Source organism: Lipophrys pholis (genome assembly GCF_963383615.2).
Source record: "Lipophrys pholis genome assembly, chromosome: 22".
Taxonomy (NCBI): Eukaryota; Metazoa; Chordata; class Actinopteri; order Blenniiformes; family Blenniidae; genus Lipophrys; species Lipophrys pholis.
The window spans coordinates 1,089,223-1,108,976 of NC_137644.1; the positions used below are offsets into that span (position 1 = coordinate 1,089,223).

The following is a 19,754-nucleotide window of genomic DNA, read 5'->3' on the forward strand; positions in this document are numbered from 1 at the left end:
TAGAGCTCATCACAATATATTGACCTTTTCTGAGAAAACTCCAAAAATCCACCTAAAAATAGACAATACATCTATAAATAGTAAATCAATGTTTTTCCTCTTGATATCTTCTCTGGTGAAAATCATTTAGTCCGACCTTTGACGCAGTTGCAGGGGAGCCAATCCCAGGCTTTACAGCTTCGAATCCTTTAGACGGCAGAAGTGTAGCAAAAGTCACGTGTGAAGAAACAGCCAATTGTGAAACTCGTAACTGGTGAGTTGTTTGTATTTTCAGCTCTTGTATTCGAATGTGTAGACTTTTCAGATTCAGGTTCACGTTGACAAATTATTTTACATTGACAACTCTGACTTCAGACAGACAGACTGAGGTACAGACAGACAGACTGAGGTACAGACAGACAGATTGAGGTACAGACAGACAGATTGAAGTACAGACAGACAGATTAAGGTACAGATAGACAGATCGAGGTACAGACAGGCAGACTGAGGTACAGACAGACAGATTGAGGTACAGACAGACAGACTGAGGTACAGACAGACAGATTAAGGTACAGATAGACAGATCGAGGTACAGACAGGCAGACTGAGGTACAGACAGACAGACTGAGGTACAGACAGACAGACTGAGGTACAGACAGACAGATTGAAGTACAGACAGACAGATTAAGGTACAGATAGACAGATCGAGGTACAGACAGACAACTATCCATACGCATAGACAAATAGTTTTGTTACAATAATACCCCCATAGTGATCCACCCCCTAAAGAGTTCAGAAGTGATGTCAGCAATCATAGCTTTAATGGTATATACTACTACATTCACCTGTTTAGGAATAACTCCGTTGGAATGCTGCAATCTCCGCTCTGGCTTTCGACTGCAGCAGTACCAGCGTACAAGCAGAGGGAATGACGCATTGAGTTGCTGGGCAAAACGCAGGTCTGCCTCTTCCCTTGTGCAGTGATCTCCGGACCCAGTTTGCCTCTTAATATGGTTTTATTTCCCTCCAGGAGCTGTGCTAACAGCAGGCACTGCTCTCCTGTCCAGTTGGGCTTTCTAGTTTTTTTGTTTGGTTTCCATTCCGTTCAATTCTTGCTCAGAAATGTTGTCCGGTGTCGGTGTGGTGGTGTAAAGGATTCAAGCGCAGACAGGATGAGGAAGGATAGTTGGGAAAGGATTTATTGAGGGTTTTTTCCAGAGGGTTGGTAATCCTCGGTGAGTGGCGTGGAAGCGGAGGTGGGCGTCATGGATCTTCCCAGCAGGACAGAGCGGCACACATCAGGACTGCACAGGAGAGGAGGATAGAGGTTTGTTAATGCCAAGTAGTCTCCAAACACGAAGTGAAGAACTTTCACAAGAAGCTCAAGGGGTCGAGTCAAGGCACCTTGGGGGTAAACCTGACGATCTGGCGATGAGAGCCTGGAATGCTGGTGTCACTCACCGGCTTCAGGTGTACATCCACTCCCCGTTCCTGCTCCGTCCGCTCCACCTACGCTCACACACAAAAACCAAAACCCATCGGACAGTCCGGAGCTGTACAGGCAGAAATGCCAACCTGTGCCACCCAGCAGCTGGCATCACACAGCCGGCGGGCACCGCCTGTGCCCCCGCTGCTAATTAGTACATGCATCAGTATCGTGAAAACTCATTTACACACTCAACTTGTAACTTTTGTTTAAGAATTCTACTAGATATGCCTTAATTCATGTTTTATTTCATGTTTGTCTCTGTCAATATAAAAATCTGTCTTTTACCTGCTCATATTTTTTTTTTTTTTACAATTTTAGTTGTAGTATTTTCATTTAGTAAGTCAAAACGAATAAATAATTATAGAATCAAATAAGTGAGGTTGTGCTGAAAACAATTATACCAAACACTCGAGTTTTAGCAGCTTCAAATAGCAAAATATGAGGTAAAATCCAAAGTATAGTCAAAACGGAGACTTTATACAATTGTCTATAAATTGTATTGAATTTGTCATAGATATATACAAATTTGTGCATTAGTGTGTCAGGAACTAATTGAATGTCTTCTCGGTTGTGAAATTAGTTCAAGAAATATGCTCTTGTCTCCAAATACGAAAAAAATTCATTCAGGGTTGGTTTTTTTTGTGATTTTAGGTCTAGTGTACTCAAAATGAATAGATATAGTCGAATCATGTAGGTGAGGTTGTGCTGAAAGAAGGGGCACTAAATATTCAAGATAAACACTTTAAATAGTGAAATATGAATGTAAAACGTAAAACGTAAAGCAACAGCAGTGAAAACAGTCAAATTGAGCTCTAGTACCCAAGGTTTAATATTAAACAATACTAGACAACAATTCAAGCCCCCTCTTGATGCCGGGACTGGAAACGGGTCCAGGTGGCTCTTAGAGTGTTGAAGGTTGCCGACTGCTGGGCTATGGAGACGTCTTCTGGAGATGGATATAGTTACTACACTTAAACCCAACTGCCAAAATCATGACAAAATAAAATGTCTCTTAGCCAATAAGTGAAACTGGGATGTCCAAAATTTCACGTATTTCACCTCTATTGTTATTCACATTAGCTGCACATTCAAGCTTAACTTTGATAGAACAAATAGAGCATAGGATCTTGTTTCATGCAGAAACAAAAGGTGTAATATATATATATATATATATTGTCTCTGATTTGTCAATTCAACAACCACAAAATGAATGTACTACAGAAAGTGCTACATGTTTATCAGAATATTCCCATGCTGATTTGGTTTAGTAAGTTTTAAAAAACGTATCCTCAGTTTTATATGGAAAAACAAACGATCCAGGATTAGATTATCGTTGCTTCATCTGCCCTATAACCATGTGTCCAAGTATAGAGTGGTATTACTGGGCATGTCAACTAAGGTCTATAAGATATTATTTTAATTCAAGCAAGGCCCCTGTTTAGTCCGTGTGAGATCCTAGTGGCAGTATAGCGAGCAGAGAAGCTCAGGCATCCCTGTACCCTGCAACTTCCTTGAGCTCTTCGAGGGCACCAAGCCAGATATCATCTCTCCAGCGAGTTCTGGGCTGACCTTGGGGGCCTCCTACCAGTTTGACGTGCCTGGTAAACCTCTAAAAGGAAGCAACCGGGGGCATCCTAATCAGATGCTTAAACCACCTCAACTGGCTCCTCTCAATGTGGAGGAGAAGCGGCTTAACTTTTGAGTCTCTCCTGAATGGCTGGACTTCTCACTCTATCACAAAAAGTGACCCCCGCCACCCTGCAGAGAAAACTCATTTCCGCTGCTTGTACTCCAGCTTGACAGCTTCCTGGACTGCTGGTGTCCACCACAATCTTTTTCAGTAATGAGCATAGGTGAGGGATGTAGACCAACCAGTAAACAGACAGCTTTGCTTTATATCTCAGCTCCCTCGTTACCACAATGATCCGGTACAGTGACTGCATTACTGTGGCTGCCTGTCCGAATCTGTGGCCGATCTCACGATCCCTCCTCCCTTCACTCTTGAATAAGACCCCAAGATACTTAAACTCGTCCACTTGGGGAAGGTCCACCCCTCTACTTGGAGAGGGCATGCCATCCTTTTCTGTGGGAGGACCGTGGACTCGATTTGGAGGTGCTTATTCACATCCCAACTGCTTCACACTCAGCCGCGAACCATTCCAGTGAACAGTAGAGGCCCTCATGTGACCCTGCTAGAAAGACAACATCATCCACAAAGAGCAGAGTGACCCTCTTGCCCTGCCTCCTGTAAGAGGCATGTCCCCGGGGTTTAGGAGATCCTCATGATGTTCCTTCCACCTCAGGAGGATCTCCTCATTCAAGGTCAGAGGATGCTTACTCTTGCTGAACACAGCTTGAGATAGACTGCTCAAACCTCTTCTGCCCCAGAACCTCTTTGAGGCCAACCAATAGTCCCTCTCCAAGGCCCCACCGAACTCCTCCCATGCTGCAGACAGCTGCAACCCTTTTAGCCTGGTATCTGTCTGCAGAGCCCAGAGTCCCCTGAGCCTACCAGATTCTAAAGATGTCCTTCTTCAGCTTGAAAGCTTCCTGGACTACTGGTGTCCACCAGCTTGTCCTTGGGTTGCCGCCATGACAGGCACCGATGAGCTTTCAGCCACAGCTGCGCATAGGCACTTCCACAATGGAGGTCTTAAACAGGGTCCACTCGGACTCCATGTCCCCAACCTCCTCTGGTACATAGGAAAAATTCTCACGGAATTACGAATTGAAATATTTTCTGAATCAGTCCTCTGCTACCCTTTCCCAGCATACCCTCACTATGCATTTGTGACAGCTCTGCACCTCTCTTCACCCAAGTGTCCAAAACATACAGTCTCAGGTGAAACGACAACAAGGTCGATCATCGACCTGAAACCCAAGGAGCTCTGGTACCAAGTACACGTACCTTTTCTTCTAACATGGTGTTTGTTAAAGACAATCCATGACGACAATGGAAGTCCATTAACAACTCAGCACTCAGGTTCAGATGGGGCAAGCTGTTCCTCCCAAACAGCCCAATCCAGGATACCCAGTCGTTGCCAACATGAGCATTGACGTCGCCCAGTAAGACTATGGAGTCCATTGGTGGTACCCTTTCCATGACCTCATCCACTCACTCCAAAAGGTCAAATACTCTAAACTCATGTTTGCAGTGGCCTGGAAGAGCAAAACACTACAAACTTCAGAAACACTAACAAATTCAGAAAAACAAATCCTCCCCAAAAACCACTACCAAATAGAGAGAACACTACAAAAACCAAATAACACTACCAAGTAGAGAAAACACGACCAAATCCAAAAAACACTTCCGAATAGAGGGAAAAAAAACTCCAAATAGAAAAAAAACACTATAAAAGCCCAAAAAAATACTTCCAAATCCAAAAAACACTTCCAAACAGAGAGAACACTACCAAATTCACCAAAAGACAATGGAAACGTGTGGTACCTGCAAACAGCAGGGTCATTGCTGATTGGATGCACAGCCAATGGCACGCTCACCACTGACTGGACAGAAACACAGCAAGTCATTCCTGCCACTGAAGCATGGTCCGTGGATAAGAGACTGTCTTCCATAGTTAAGAGACAAGATATTCTGTCCTCATTGTGGCCTAAAGGTACTGATGACTGGCTTTATTGAAGCTTTAATAGTTCATTTTGAGCATGGTTCATTATTCAATGAAACACAGTGCTCAAGGAAGACATCTAGTGGTCAATAAAATTAAGTGGAATGGAGACGTGCTGCTGAGTGATTCATAGATTGATTTGGATTTGATTTAACATGTGCTTTCCTCTTCAACTACTGTTAGGTATTAGTGAAGGTTTTCTTATATTCATATATATTATCCTACTTCCGTGGAGAGGTCAATTTATTTAGTTTGTTATATATATAAAGTAATATTTTAATAATAATAGTACATTAATCTCTATATCCCCTTGTTTGTTTTCTTGAGGGATTATTTCAGTATTTGTGTTTTATTATTTTTGTAGGATTCGGTGAAGCCCGCCTCTCCGCCTATAAATAGGCGGTGTCTAAAGCGTTCGGGGCTGCCCTCTCTCGATGAATCCCATACTGACACGCAGCCCGGCGGCTTCTCTACTTCGACCTCTCCCATTCGTACCCGCAGTCAGGCGGCTTCCTTCTCCGGCTCTTCCGCCTTCGTTGTATGTTTGGGGTTAGCACAGATCCTTTCTCCCTGGTGGGATCGGTGGTCCTGTTTTCGTTTTTTGTTTGTCCTGCAACAGTAGGTTGGGGGTTTTGTTTGTTAGATTGGGTGTTGGTACCGGCTCTGACGGCCCTGTACAGGGTTGGCCCGGTACCGCACCTGTTTGTTTGTTTGTGCCAGCCCACCAGGTACTTGTTCTTTTGGATATTTTGGTAGTTTAGGACACGGGGTGGTTTTGGGTTTTGTCGGGTTCTAGTTTGTACATAACCTGCTTGTTTTTCAGGTTCAACATTTTTTTTGAATTAAAAACCAACGAGTGAATTAAAAGAAAATTAAATAAAAATTGTAAAAATCCAACTGTTTCCCAGTGTCCTTCCAGATATGTTCCGTCCCTCCTCGGGGTGTAACAACTACACTAAATGATTCTCGTGGATACAATAATAATGAGTAATTGGCAGTACGCCCAATCAGTGATGACCTTGTCATCAGCAAGTACCTGACGTTTCCATTGTGGATTTTGAATTTGGTAATGTTTTCTCTATTTGGCTGTGTTTTTTTTTTTTTTTTTAATTGGGTACTGTTTTCTCTAATTTGCAGTGTTTTGGGGATTTGGTAGTGTTTTCTGAAGTTTGTAGTATTTTGCACTGTACCTGATTGGTGCATAATTGGTGCATAAGCTCAAACAACAGTGAGAGTTTTTCTACCCGCTTCCTTAACCCGCAGGGAGGTGACCCTGTTGCCCAATGGGACAAACTCAAACGGTGTGGCTGCCAGCCGGCGGCTTTTGAATATCCCCACACCCGCCTGGCGCCCTTCACCCTGTGCAATGCCTGAGTAGGAAAGGGACCATCCCTTATTGAGTTTGGTTCCAGAGCTAAAGCTGTGCGTGGAGGTGAGCCTGACTATATCTAGTCGATACCTCTCAACCTCCCACACCAGCTCCGGTTCCTTTCCCCCCAAGTGAGGTGACATTTTTTGCGTGCGTGAGTCGCACCACAAGTCCTTTTGTTGCCAGTCTAACTAAAGGAAGACACATGAGTCAGGTTTCTTAGAAATTAATCTTCAGACTATATTGAAGTGCAGTGAGCAAGCAATAATCACAATTTACAGAATTCTGGGTCCTGGTTCCTACTCTAAACCGAGCCAAGAACAAAGACGTGTCTACCTATGCAAAATGTGTATTTATGCGTTCATCTGCTCGCAGGCAGGGCGGTCCAGATGGTGAGTCTCGTGGTCACGGGGCACCGCGGGATTGGGTGTGGTCACATGGTTACTTGAGCGGGGTCAGCCAGTAGAACCAGTTGTAACGGGTTTCCCCAGATTGCAGTCAAGGTTTCGATCTCCCCACTCAAGTTCCTGTTTCATACGCTATGTTTCCTACAGATACTGAGATAAGCAGATTTTACAGACAGCATTGCGCAACCATGATCACTGTATCTAAAGTTGTTTATCATTAGAGTTACAGTTATATTAACAATTAATATCTTAACACATTCCATGTTCCAAGAGCCAGTTTTTATGACGCTGCATGGTTCCCCGCTGTCTTGCACAGTGTTAGACTTCGTGGGTGGTAGGCCCATGTAGCCTATCCACAGTGCTTGTTCAGGCTGCACCTGACAAGGACAAGCAAGCTACCGCCAACCACTCGCCGGCGATCACCCCCCTCCGGGCCTGGCTCCAGAGGTGTGTCCTGGTGGCCCTCGTCCTGGCAGGGTACACGATCTTCCGTGTTCTTTGTTGATGGGTGAGTGCAGATTTGTTTGTCTGGGCCTTCACTCCAGGCCTGTTCACCAGGAGCATGTGCTCCGGACAGCATTGCTCTCAAAGTCACTGGACCATGCAAGCACTTCCGCCAAAACAAGGCCACAGTCCATAAGGGGAATATCAGAATTACACAAATTAATTATTTCCAAACCTTTAGAAAGCTTGCTAGGAAGATTGAATGCTTGGAAAATTGACTAAAGAAAGGATGTCTCCATGGAAGAATGGGATTTGGTTTAAGCAAAGCTCACAAAGAAATCATTTATTCCAGATTAAGGTTACGGCAATATAAGTGGTGAATGCAAATATAATTACACCTGTAAAATTGAACGACTCGAACCCAATTATCCCAGACACACGTACCCAATGTAACAAATGTAACAGGTACGCTCTGGTACTGTATTTTGGAATCCAGAAAGATTGGAACCTTGTGCGTTGCAACACAAACTATAAAAGAAGTCATATCTGAAGAGGTTGTACTGGATCCTGATGTCTTCATTTTGGGATTGTCCCCTGAAAATGTAAGATACACAAAATGTGAACTGTTTATGGGTTTGTCGCAAGCAAAGAGAATAATTGCACTAAAATGGAAAGAGACAAGAGAAATGTGTATTGGACATTGGTTAAAACAAATGATGGCAGCTTTAACACTGGAGTAAAATACATATATACTGAAAGGGGAAAAAGACTATTTTTAGAATGTCTGGAGACCATTTGTGAACTGTGGAGGGATGTACACTGTCTGGGGATGAAGAGGATGATTGTGGATGATGATATCCACAAAAAATTTTCAGCCTTTAACGAAGTGACGGTGGCTCGGCGGTAGAGTCGGTCGTCCAATAACCGGAGGGTTGGGTGTTCGAATCCCACTCTATCAAACAGTCATTGTTGTTGTGTCCTTGGGCAAGGCACTTTACCCACATTGCCTCTTATGAATGGGTATGAATGGTGCATGAATGTTGGTGGTCGGAGGGGCCGTTGGTGCAAAATGTCAGCCATGCCTCTGTCAGCAGCCCCAGGGCAGCTGTGGCTACAACGTAGCTTAGCATCCCTGGTGGGACTGGTGTGAATGAATAATGGTCTCTGGACGTGCTTTGAGTCAGTGTGAAAAAAGCGCTATATAAATCCAAGCCATTATTATTATTGATGCTTTCAATTTTATTTTTTATTAAAATAAATTTGTCTGAGAGGGTGTATGTGTTCATGTATTAGTCAGATTGTTCCAGTGTTCATACTACTTCAAAACATTGTTGGAAAAAAAAGCTGCTCACACATTACCCCTGCAAGTATCTTCAAAAATTCAATCAGCTGAAGAAATCAGGGCGGGTGTTAACAACACTGCCGCTTTAATGACGTACAGCACAGGTTTTTATGTCTTTTATGGGTCCATAATCAGATTCACGAGTTTAGTCTTTACAGCCACTATGTTTACAGTCTCCTGCAGTTATTGTCAGACACAGAAACTCTCTAGAAAGCTTTTGTTTCATTGTTCACTTAGAGATGACGACCTGGTTGACATTTTTCATACACAGTAACACGAGATTAAGCCAAAAGACCCAGTATCTTTCAGAGTTTGTAAAAAAGAAGGCGATTTCAACAGAGCCTTGTTTATACGAGTTATGAGTTGACATGTCCGTTGAATGTGCACATGTTTGCGGATGTGATTGGCGAAAGCAGCAGTTATTGAGCTTCAGGCTAAGTCTGTTCATATGATCAGAAATCTCCAATAGTAAAAGTAGATAGTAGTAACCAGTTACTTGTCGTAATTGGATCTGATGAACCTACAGACACTTCAGATATTTTATAGCAAATTGAAAGGCCCTGGTTTACATTTCAGCTTATTATCAGGTTTCTTTAAGAGTACATTACATATGTAGTGACGGAAGACTCAAACTTCCTGTGACTCATTGAAAGAGCTGGTCTAGCTGGTCTAGTTGGCGCCTTTGCCAACTTTCTGATATTTGCACATCATGTTTTTTTGTATTTTAGCTACAAATATACAGATGCAGAATAACACGGTAAGTATCACATATGGAACGCTTTCTCTCAGATCCCGTAAGCAATGCTGCGTTTTCATATCGTTGTGGTGGGTGAGATTTTCACCACCAAGGATCTACCAGTATATGTCTCAATAGACATATTGTAGTAGAAAGGAGGAAGAGCCAAAAATGTTTTATTATGAAAATACTTTTATTTTTCTGCAATCCTTGATTACGGGGACAATCAGGAGCTTGTCACTTGTAGTTTTTTGGACCATTATCATACACAAGACACATACGTACACTTATCCATGCCTAACACTGCAGTTCTTTGTTTTGCTTGTTCTTTCTGAAGTTGTGAAGGTTTCAATACGTTCCAATAGATAGAACCAACAGACAGTAGGGAGGGATTCAAACCCTGGTTTGGAAAGGGGGTAAGGATTCAAACTCAAACCTGGCATGATGAGAAACCATCCACAGCCTCCCAAACTAACTTTCCCAGTTCTTTCCACAGCTCAGTGATATCTTTGGCTGGGTTCATCCTCCTTTCACACCTCTTTAGAGAGAGCACTGGCTCTCCCTCCTCTGCCTCTTTGCTTCCTCTCCAGGCTCCTCTCCCTTCTGATGAAGACGATTCTGATTCTGATGATTTAAACAGTGGAGGGTTTCACATAATATTGCTGTGATGCAGTCTATAAATCATCTGGAATAGACCGGGACCACATCGGGCTGGCTGGGCTTCAGAAATGAATAGGTGTGAGGAGAAGAGGCCATGCTACTGCCGACAGAATGGAGCCTCAGATTAGAGATGAGCAGGCTTTTACTGACAATAATAAAGATAAGTGATGTGAAAGTGAGCTTGCAGAAAGCTAAAAGTGGTATTCAGTCATTTGGAAAGGAAAACATTGTTTGGGTGAGAATAGGCTGTTCTGGTGCTTATGAGGACTGGGCTCACTGTCACACTCAACAGTGAATTGTCTCCTTTTCAGACTGCTGCTGGCCCATCCCTAGTGATTACTGGTCTCCAGAGGATGGTCCCTGTTGGCATTCTGGGTAAAACAATAATGTATCAGGGGAGATTTGTGAGCAGAGTCAAGAAAGTCCCCATAAACTCATATTTTTATGGTATCAAAGATTTTAACCAGCAATTATTGTCAGTAAGGTGTCATGCATTTGTTTTGAAATAGTTTTGAATCATTTATGTGCTCGCTGAACTAAAGGAATACTGTAAAAAAAAAAAAAATCCATTATATGATTTATATATTACACGTCCTCAGCGGGATCTGTTGGGTTTCAACTCTAAAGTTCTAAGATCAACACAATACAGCACCACTGCCAATAGTACTGCCGGTACTCATATCAGTTCATCGGTAGGTGCCTTAGATTTTAAATGGGTTGTGGTTAGATGCCTTGGTCGCTACCTCAATGTCTATGCATTCATCGGTGCCAGGGCCCGTTCTTAAATGATCACCGCCAAAGAACCTTTTCTTTTTTCATTGTCAACAGAGCCAAGTGAGAGCCACGTCATTGCGTCACTCTAAAACGTTGTACGCCACTGATTTCACCAATATAGCACTGGCAGCGTACATACAGGTACAAAAAGGCTGATTGTATATATATATATATATATATATCTGTTTTGTCAGGCTCGTTCCATTTAGTTTGGCCTGAACCTCGGATGCAGACCATAGAGCAACATGCAGACTCCTCATCTCTCCATTGTGGTTTTTTCACGTCCTTCTTGCTTTAGTACGAAGCCCCAGAGTGGCCATAGAAAAAAAATTATTATCACGTGTGAATGAGCTTTGGGAATATTTTTCAACATTTCAGCATTACACTGAAAAAATATATTCTCAATCATTTCCACACTCACAAAATTTATTGAGTTAAATTAATTTGATAATTTCACACATTTCCATCTATTCATATTAAGTAGATTGAATCCCCTTTATTCATATTATCTGAACATGTATTAGAAAGAACCATTTAACAACAACAAACTCAATATGCTCATGTTAGTCAAACATATTTCTGATATGTAAACTGACAAACTGCCAAGGTGACTTTTTTGAGTGTACATAGTGACTTTCTGCTCCTTTCACTTTATTTCTGGACGTGTCTGAATCAAAAGCTTCAACATGGAGGAATGGAGGTGTAGAATGATAGAACGCTGCTCTAAAACTGTTTCCAATGGCAACCTATGTAGACACACACTGACAACAACAAACGTTCTCTTTCACATGAAGCCATTAAAATGCTCATTTTATGGCAAAAAAAAATCCAAGCTTTCATTTACAGTAGTTTGTAGTTTTGTCGGACCAAGGAGCGTAGAGGAGGGCCGAAGAAGCAGCAGCCATACAGAGGGCAGCAGAGGAGACGTCAGATCAGCTGCTCGTTGACTTCGCCCGGCTGCAGCCGGAGCAGGCACAGCGGAGCCAGGAGCTAATGGAGAAGCTCCCCCAGCAAAAGGAGAGGCAGGGAGGCCTCTTCTGGGTGCTGTGATCCAGGGGGAATGCACTGGAAGACAGTTCGGCCCCCGCGCTGTTTGAGCTGGCGTTGCCATCATTTGCCCCGGAAGGGGAGGAGGGGCGGGCGCTAAGTGTGGCGCGGCCAATCCCGGGACTCCGAAGCAGCGCAAGTCGCCGAAGGTCGAAATGACGCCGGTGGCTGTTCTCTGGGTGAAGAACAACCAGGCAGGTCCAGTCCCAGCTCCGCGGACAAAGGCGGGATCTTGACTGGACTGCGAAGAGGCGGTCCCCACGAACAGCAGCAGCGGGGCTGAGTCCTGGCAAACTGAAACTCTGACTCCGTGTCTCTGTGGGGGAACCCGACGGTCGAATGCTCTATTGCCACACAAAGCTTCGTTAAACATTGTAACCAGCACTGGGGTCAGCAAGACAGAGATAGTTTTGGAGAACTCTGAGGGTTACCCGTTGTTCTGATTTCTTGAGATGGGAAACGAAGGATATAATTTCACCATGGAGATAGGCCTCAACGGTTTCCCGGAGTGTATCAAACCAGAGGCCCGGTGCGTCGTTAATCTCAAAGAAGAATTTAATTTGAGAAGCAAGGAAGGATTTAAAGCCGACTTCTGAGAGCAGATGAGAGCTGAATTTCCAGTGTTTGGAGGGCGGTTTGCAGTTTTAAAAATTAGTATCAACAGAGTTTGGTGCTCGATCCAAAATTACAATACTATGGTATTCACTGGTGATAACATTGTGTAACAATTTGTCATCTAATACAAAAAAATCGATACGGGAGTAGGAGCGATGGGCATTTGAGAAGAAAGAAAATGCTTGACTGGATGGGAACTTGCCTCTCCAGGGGTCCCTCAAACCAAGCTGAGAGGTATGACATTATAAAACCCAGGCAGATTTCAATGGAGAAGTTTGTTTCCTTGATGATCTGTCAAGGTTTATTTCTTGGACCAAATTTAAGTCCCTGCCAATTATGACCTGATGATTAATTAGATTAGGTATAGATGAGAGAAATTGGATATAAATTTACATCATCCCACGTTGGAGCATAGAGTGAGACCAGAATCATGAGAATATTTGGTAATTTGCTTGCAACAATGACATATCGACCATGAGGATCACGTACTGATGTGTCAAGTTAAAAGGCAACATCTCTATGTATAGCAATAGTCCTGGTCCTTTCAGAATACCTTGAATGGAACTAGTGTCCCATCCATGGTTTCTTGAAACGTGAGACTTCAGGGGTGTGAAGGTGCATTTCCAGAAGGAAGCAGACATTCCCCCCTGGACCTGGAATTAAGAAGCAGACGCGCTAATATACCCCTGATCGGGCTGCCGGAGCTGATTGAGGCACCCCATCCAACCACTTTTTTCTCCATCCTGCTACAAATAGTGATGGGTGATGCAGTTCTTCCGACACCACCAGAACTTGATCGTGCACACAGGATACCATTCACCAAGTCCAAGCCAAACGAAAAGCCGAGGATTGTCATCATGTGCTTCCATAGCTTTGGGACCAAGGAAAAGGTGATGCGTAAGGCGAGACTAAGAGAGGCCAGCTCCATTACCAGCTCCCTGAAATAAATTCAGATTGCTTACCGTTCATGACTACTGATGCCTTGGGTGAAGCATAAAGGAGTTTGACCCGAGCAATAAAAGTGGATCCAAAACCAAAGGCCTGCGGACATTGGAATAAATATGAACACTCCACCCTGTCAAAGGCTTTCTCTGCATCCAGGAAGATAACCGCCTCTGGTCTCTCCCCAGATGCATGAGAGTATATGACATTAAGAAGGCACCGGATGTTAGAAAAGGAGTGACGACCACTCATAAAACCAGTTTGATCAGGGGAGATCACCTCGTCTGTAACAGATGGTAGATGTCGGAAATTATCGATGGCTGTTATTTGACAGTCATCTGTTTATAGTGCATTATCAAATCTCCATGGGGGCCGGTCAGATATATTGAGTGGGATAGGAAATATATAATATAACTGGGGCATGGCCGGATTCAACTATGGTAGAGTATTCTATGTTTTTAACAAAGGGGAGTAATAACCTGTCGATAAAGAAGTAGGCGATTCTGCTGTATGAATGGTGGAAAGGGAAGCAAACTATAAAGGGAAGCAAAAGCGCCAAGGATCAAAACATCCAATTTAATTCGTGAACGATATATAATATTTTAGCCATTTTAGAAGGGTTTCTTAACTTTGGGCTGGAGCGGTCCAAGGAGGGGTTAATTGTACAGTTTAGGTCTCCTCCTCAAATTAGGCAGCGTGAGTTTAAGTCGGGTATGTATGAGATGTCTTTTCCCATGAATATTTTATCGTCCCAGTTGGGTGGATATACAGTAAAACAACAGCAAAACAGCCGAGTGGGTCGGATATAATGTTTGTGGCATTGAAGAGTGTGTTTTTATGAATCATGATCGCTGTGCCACGTGACCTAGACTTAAAGCTTGAATGAAACATTTGGCCAACCCATGATTTTTTTAATCCGATGTGATCTTTAACCCTTAAAGGTGTCTCTTGCAAAAAAGCAACTTAACATTTTAAGAGTTTAAGATGTGTAAGTATTCAAGTTAGCTTCACAGGATCTGACAGGGGTTTCCTCACATTCCATTACATAAATCTTTCATTTGTCCCTCTTCTATTCTGATTACTTTCGTGTGTACGATTCATGGTCTATGAGAACTACCAGTAATATTCAAGGGGATACATGATCCACTGCATCACAGACGAACGTCTATTGCACAGAAGATATTTAAAATGCCTCCACTTAAAAATATATAATGAAATGTTGAAAACAAACGATGGTTGAAAAGATTCTGAAATCCAAGGATGCAAAACCCCAATAACACTAACAGAACTCCTAAATACCCTAAATAATAGCAAGACATAATAAAACAAACATGATCAATGCTTATGTTTAACTCTCCAACTGAGGAAAACTGCAGCCTAACCATATCTCCCCTGTACGTCTGGGAGTATATCCTCATAAACATTATAGTCCCTCAAGGTTCTCCCAATCATTTAGTGCAGAAGCAGCAACGTCGCTATTTGAACGTATAGCGAATGAAGTTGTCAAAATAAGAAAATAATATGCATATAAATTAGACATAACTGGTGTTATATAGAAACAAATGTAGATTGACTCCAACCTGGTATCAGATATTAAAGGTCAATTGTAATGAAAGAATATTTGCATGTCTGTATGATGTAACTCCTGTACTTATAGGAATAAGAAAGAGCAATAGGAGAAGCAGGCAAGAACACAAAACAAAATGAAAATAAGGGACAGAATACCTGAGTCCAAAGAAGAGAGCAAGGGTATGATTATTGTTTATGTAAAGTCCATTAGATCCCGTGCATGATGCAGAAACGACCTTCTCAGTAATGAGCGCCGCAAGTCGTGGACGTTATTATTTCTTAATTACCCGGTGGTTGTAAAATTCTTGGGCATCTTCAGGTGGTTCAAAGGTGAATCCAAAGTTACCACCAGGCGGGCCGGGTACATCAGACAGAACCACACTCCCTTCTGGAGGAGCGCCTGTTTCACGTCCTGCTTGTTTTCCACACCAGCGTGGCGCTCAGGTCGGGGTAAAACCTCAGAGCTGTCCCTTGATGCTGCACCACATGATTCCTGGAACTCCTGCTGCTGGAAGCGGAGGAAGCATCCGACGGATGGTCTGGCTGCTTTCCCCTCTTTTGGTTTTTGGCCCAGTGACAGGTGAGCCCTCTCCACTTCAGGAGGTTCAGTAAACACGTCTGGACTCAAACACTCTGTCAGTACCTCCAAGACAAACTTTACCGGGACCTTACCGTTCTCGCTGCCCTCCGGAATGTTCACAATTCTCATGTTGGATCAGCGGGATCTGTTTTCCAAGTCATGTATGCGGTCCCACAGTGCGTCCTTCCAGGCTTGCAGAGATTTAATAGTAGCTTCGGCTGATGTCAGTCATTCAAAGTTTTCTCCAGCAATACATTCCATGGCAGTGAGACAGGTCTGGGACAAACTGACTGTCTCCCGGAGGACGTCCATGGCAGTGAGACAGGTCTGGGACAAACTGACTGACTGGCGTAGCATAGCAGAGTGACATTAACAAACAGTATTTACAAAGAGAAGCTATGGAGTCTTATTGCCACAGGAATGAAGGATCTCATGTGGCTCCATATTACACTTTGGTGGATTGAATCTCTTGATGAAGGAGCAGCTGCTGCTCATGGAGAGAGTGAGGAGAATTGTTCAGGATGAAACTCAGTTTGGAACAGATCCTCTTTTCTGAGACCACCTGCACAGAGTCCATCTCCACCCCCATCACACCACCAGCCTTTCTAATGACTTTATTGAGCCTGTTTTTGTCGACCCTCAGCCTGCTCCACCAGCATGGACCAGCATAGAGGATAGCGCTCACTACCACAGACTCATAGAGCACCTTCAGCATAGAGCGGCAGATGTGGAAGGACCTCAGCCTCCTCAATAAATAGAGGCGGCTTTGGCCCTTTCTGTCAAGAGTTTCATTGTTCTTAACCCAGTCCAGTTTATTGTTCATATGGCCCCCTAAATCTCTATTCTTTATTTACTTATGTTCCTCTTCAGGTTCACCAACAGCTCCTTGGTCTTTGCCACATTGAGGTGCAGATAGTTCCGCTCACACCGAGTGACAAAGGCCTGTACTCAGTCTCATCACCCTGCTGATTCAACCAACTACTGCAGAGTTGTCCAAGAACTTCTGGAGATGACAGGTGTCTGTGCAGTAACTCAAGTCCATGGTGTAGAGCGTGACGAGAAAGGGAGAGGACTGTCCCGAGGGGCCACGAGGTTGCTGATCATTCTTCCTGAGACACAGTCCTCCAGGCGATGGTACTGCGTCCTACCAGTCAAGAAGTCACAATCCAGTGCTCGAGGGGGGCATCCACCTCCATCGACGTCAGCTTCTCACCCAGCAGGGCCTGATGGTGTTGAAGGCACTAGAGAAGTCAAAGAACAATACTCTCTCAGTACGGTCTGGTCTGTCCATGTGGGGACGGATGTGGTTCAGCAGGAAGATGACGGCCTCTGTCCCAAGTCACAGCTGGCAGGCAAACTCGAGGGACGATAGTCTGAGGCTGCTCTCGGATCTTCATGATGTTTGACGTCAGTGCCATTGGTCGGTAGTCCTTAGATCCACTGCGACATCGTATCTTTGGCGCGGGAATGATGCAGGACATCTTCCATAACACAGGGACCGTCTGGAGACTCTGTCCCTGTCCACACCATAACATTATTCTATGTAACCACATCGTCTTTGGCCGATCATCCAGACGGAGTGGCATTTTAGAAGCCTGAAAATTGAGTTGTTTTGACAACAGGTTTCAGAGTGGGAAATTAGAAAACACCGCCTTGGAGTTGATGTACAGACGGGCAAGAAGCACGTCAGCTGAAAACTATGATGTCATCGCTCCATCACTCGACCCCATAATCCTGCAACCCTATAACCCTGCGACCCTCTCCACAACGTCACTTAACAATGGTGGATTTACGTGCTCTCAAAACATCGCTGCATAAATGCGAAGGTTTTCTGAAAACAAAATGCAAAAAACATCTGTTTTCACTGGAAGCGTTGACGAATAAAAATTTGATTATTTCTTTTTATTGATAGCTTTATTTCCCTTGATTAAAAAAATGCACAAAGCACATTAATTGATGTAGGAAGCTGGTTTCCTTTGTTTAAGTTGCAAGAAACGTGGTAAAGTAGAAATTTGAAGAAAATAAAGACATCTACCTGTTTTAATTGAACAAATGTATAGAAGCGGGGTGTTTTTTTTAATTAATATGTTTCCTCAAAGATCTCTATAAGGAAATATCAAACACTAAACTCTCCACTGCACCATATATGGTGTAGCCAGATACTTGCACAGCTGGTTTAAAAAGTGAACAAAAACAATACTACACTGGGTGAAATGCTCGAGTGCACCAAGAAGAAGAAACAAAAGACAAACAATCCCCAGCTCTCATCTTGTTTGCGCCGTCGGTCAGAGGTTCTTCCGGTGTCATGATCAAGGTGTGTTTTTGTCGCCTCCAGATGGAATGAACTGCATGAACAAAGACCACGGCTGTGCCCACATCTGCAGAGAGGTCTCCAGCAAAGGAGCCGTGTCGTGCGAGTGTCGACCCGGCTTTGAGTTGGCCAAGAACCAGAAGGACTGTACATGTATGTAGCATCGCACACACACACACACACACACACACACACACACACACACACACACACACACACACACACACACACACACACACACACACACACACACACACACACACACACACACACACACACACACACACACACACACACACACACACACACACACACACACACAGCCCTGTTCCCATGTGTTGTCCACATCCACATCTCACGTTGATTTTGTGTGTAAGGCTTTCCGTCATCTGTTAATCTTCAGTCATTTGACTTCTCACTTAATTTTGCAGTTCACATGGTAGCAATGAATGTTTTATAGTGGTTACATACTAATGCCACGAGGGTTCTAAACCAGTCCTGTAACAGAACTGATGGACACATTCCAAGAGACCTTCAGGGGTAAAATATGAGGGTGTACATTTAATACCAAAATCCATTAGGCATTTTCGGCCAAGCCGAAGGTGCTGAAGGATTCAGTGAAGAATTCACATCTGTAAAAACCCATTCACAGCTCCAACTACCCATTTTTCACTCCTCATGCTAAGAGTCTGCATCCATGGAATTTAGGGGGCTGCTGTTTTGAGAGGAAAAAATAAGCTTTTTGTTGAACTTTGTTGGGCAACACATCTTGTTTTCTTCTCAGACAGCGAGAGTTAAGATTGTGAAAGCCCCTAAATAGCTCTGATGCATCCCCTGCTGTGGTGATATTTCATTAGCGGCCGGGTAGTCAGTGTTGTGCCATTCTGTTGTGCATGGCAGCTCAGTCCTCGAGTAAAACAGTCATAAAAGTGATGGCAGTTATGTCCGCAACACACACACACTCGCACGCACGCACGCGCACACACACACACACATACACATGCACACACACACACATACATGAAACGTTCCTTTCTTTTCCTCTTCCACCTCCCTTGTATGTTTTCTCATTCAGCCTTTTTATTTTATCCAACTCGGCAGTTCCACTCCAAATTCTGTACACGGACCAAAACGTAGTTATTTCAAAAAAATGGCTCTCAAATGATAAAACGGGTACATTCAATCTGCCTATTCGCAGCCATAATATAGGCATAGTACTTCATGTCACATAATTGCTGTTTTAATCTCTGGCATGGAGAGAAAAGATGGCAGACATCCCTTCTATTTTTGATGGAAATTGCCTTATTTTAAAATTTACCTTCATTTTGCAAACTCATCTAGCAGAAAATGTACACTTTATTTTGATGTGTTTTGGATGCACAGTGGCGGAATTGCTCGCCTGGTTAAAATAGAGGCCAGGGCCTCTCTATGTAGAGTTTCTATGTTCTCCCTGTCTGTGCGTGGGTTCCCTCCCACAGTCCGAAAAACATGCAAGACCCTCAGCTCCCGAGTCCCGCTCTGTGTAGTGGTACCATCAAATATACCCCCAAATCGTGTAATTGGTGATACATGCACCAAATCTGGCACAGTGGTGGAGATTTGAATAGCTATTCATTTTTTGCCAATTTACCACCAACACCTCAGACCCTTTGGGAAATGAAGTACTCTTGTCAAAACTATACAGCAGTTTATAAAAATGGATTCTGTCACCATTTGAAACACACATGCTTCAGATTACTTAATTCTGCCTGAACCAGTTAAACACTGCTGTTCTTAACCTAAAACAGTTTTAGCAATTCTACTTCTCAGGGATTCGAGTACTGCAGTACACAGAGAAAGTGCAAATATACAATAGGTTCACCAA

General features: G+C 43.5%; 1 protein-coding gene across 2 annotated transcripts in view; it reads left to right on the forward strand.

The window, feature by feature from the left end:
• Positions 1–19,754, forward strand: part of scube1 (signal peptide, CUB domain, EGF-like 1) — a gene marked incomplete at its 3' end in the record, with an annotated part of 251,229 nt that overhangs the window by 110,867 nt on the left and 120,608 nt on the right. For both annotated transcript variants that reach the window (XM_080492502.1, XM_080492503.1), the window contains exon 5: positions 17,915–18,043. In XM_080492502.1, coding sequence (XP_080348628.1) covers positions 17,915–18,043 — 129 coding nt within the window. The remainder of the gene's footprint in view (positions 1–17,914; positions 18,044–19,754) is intronic.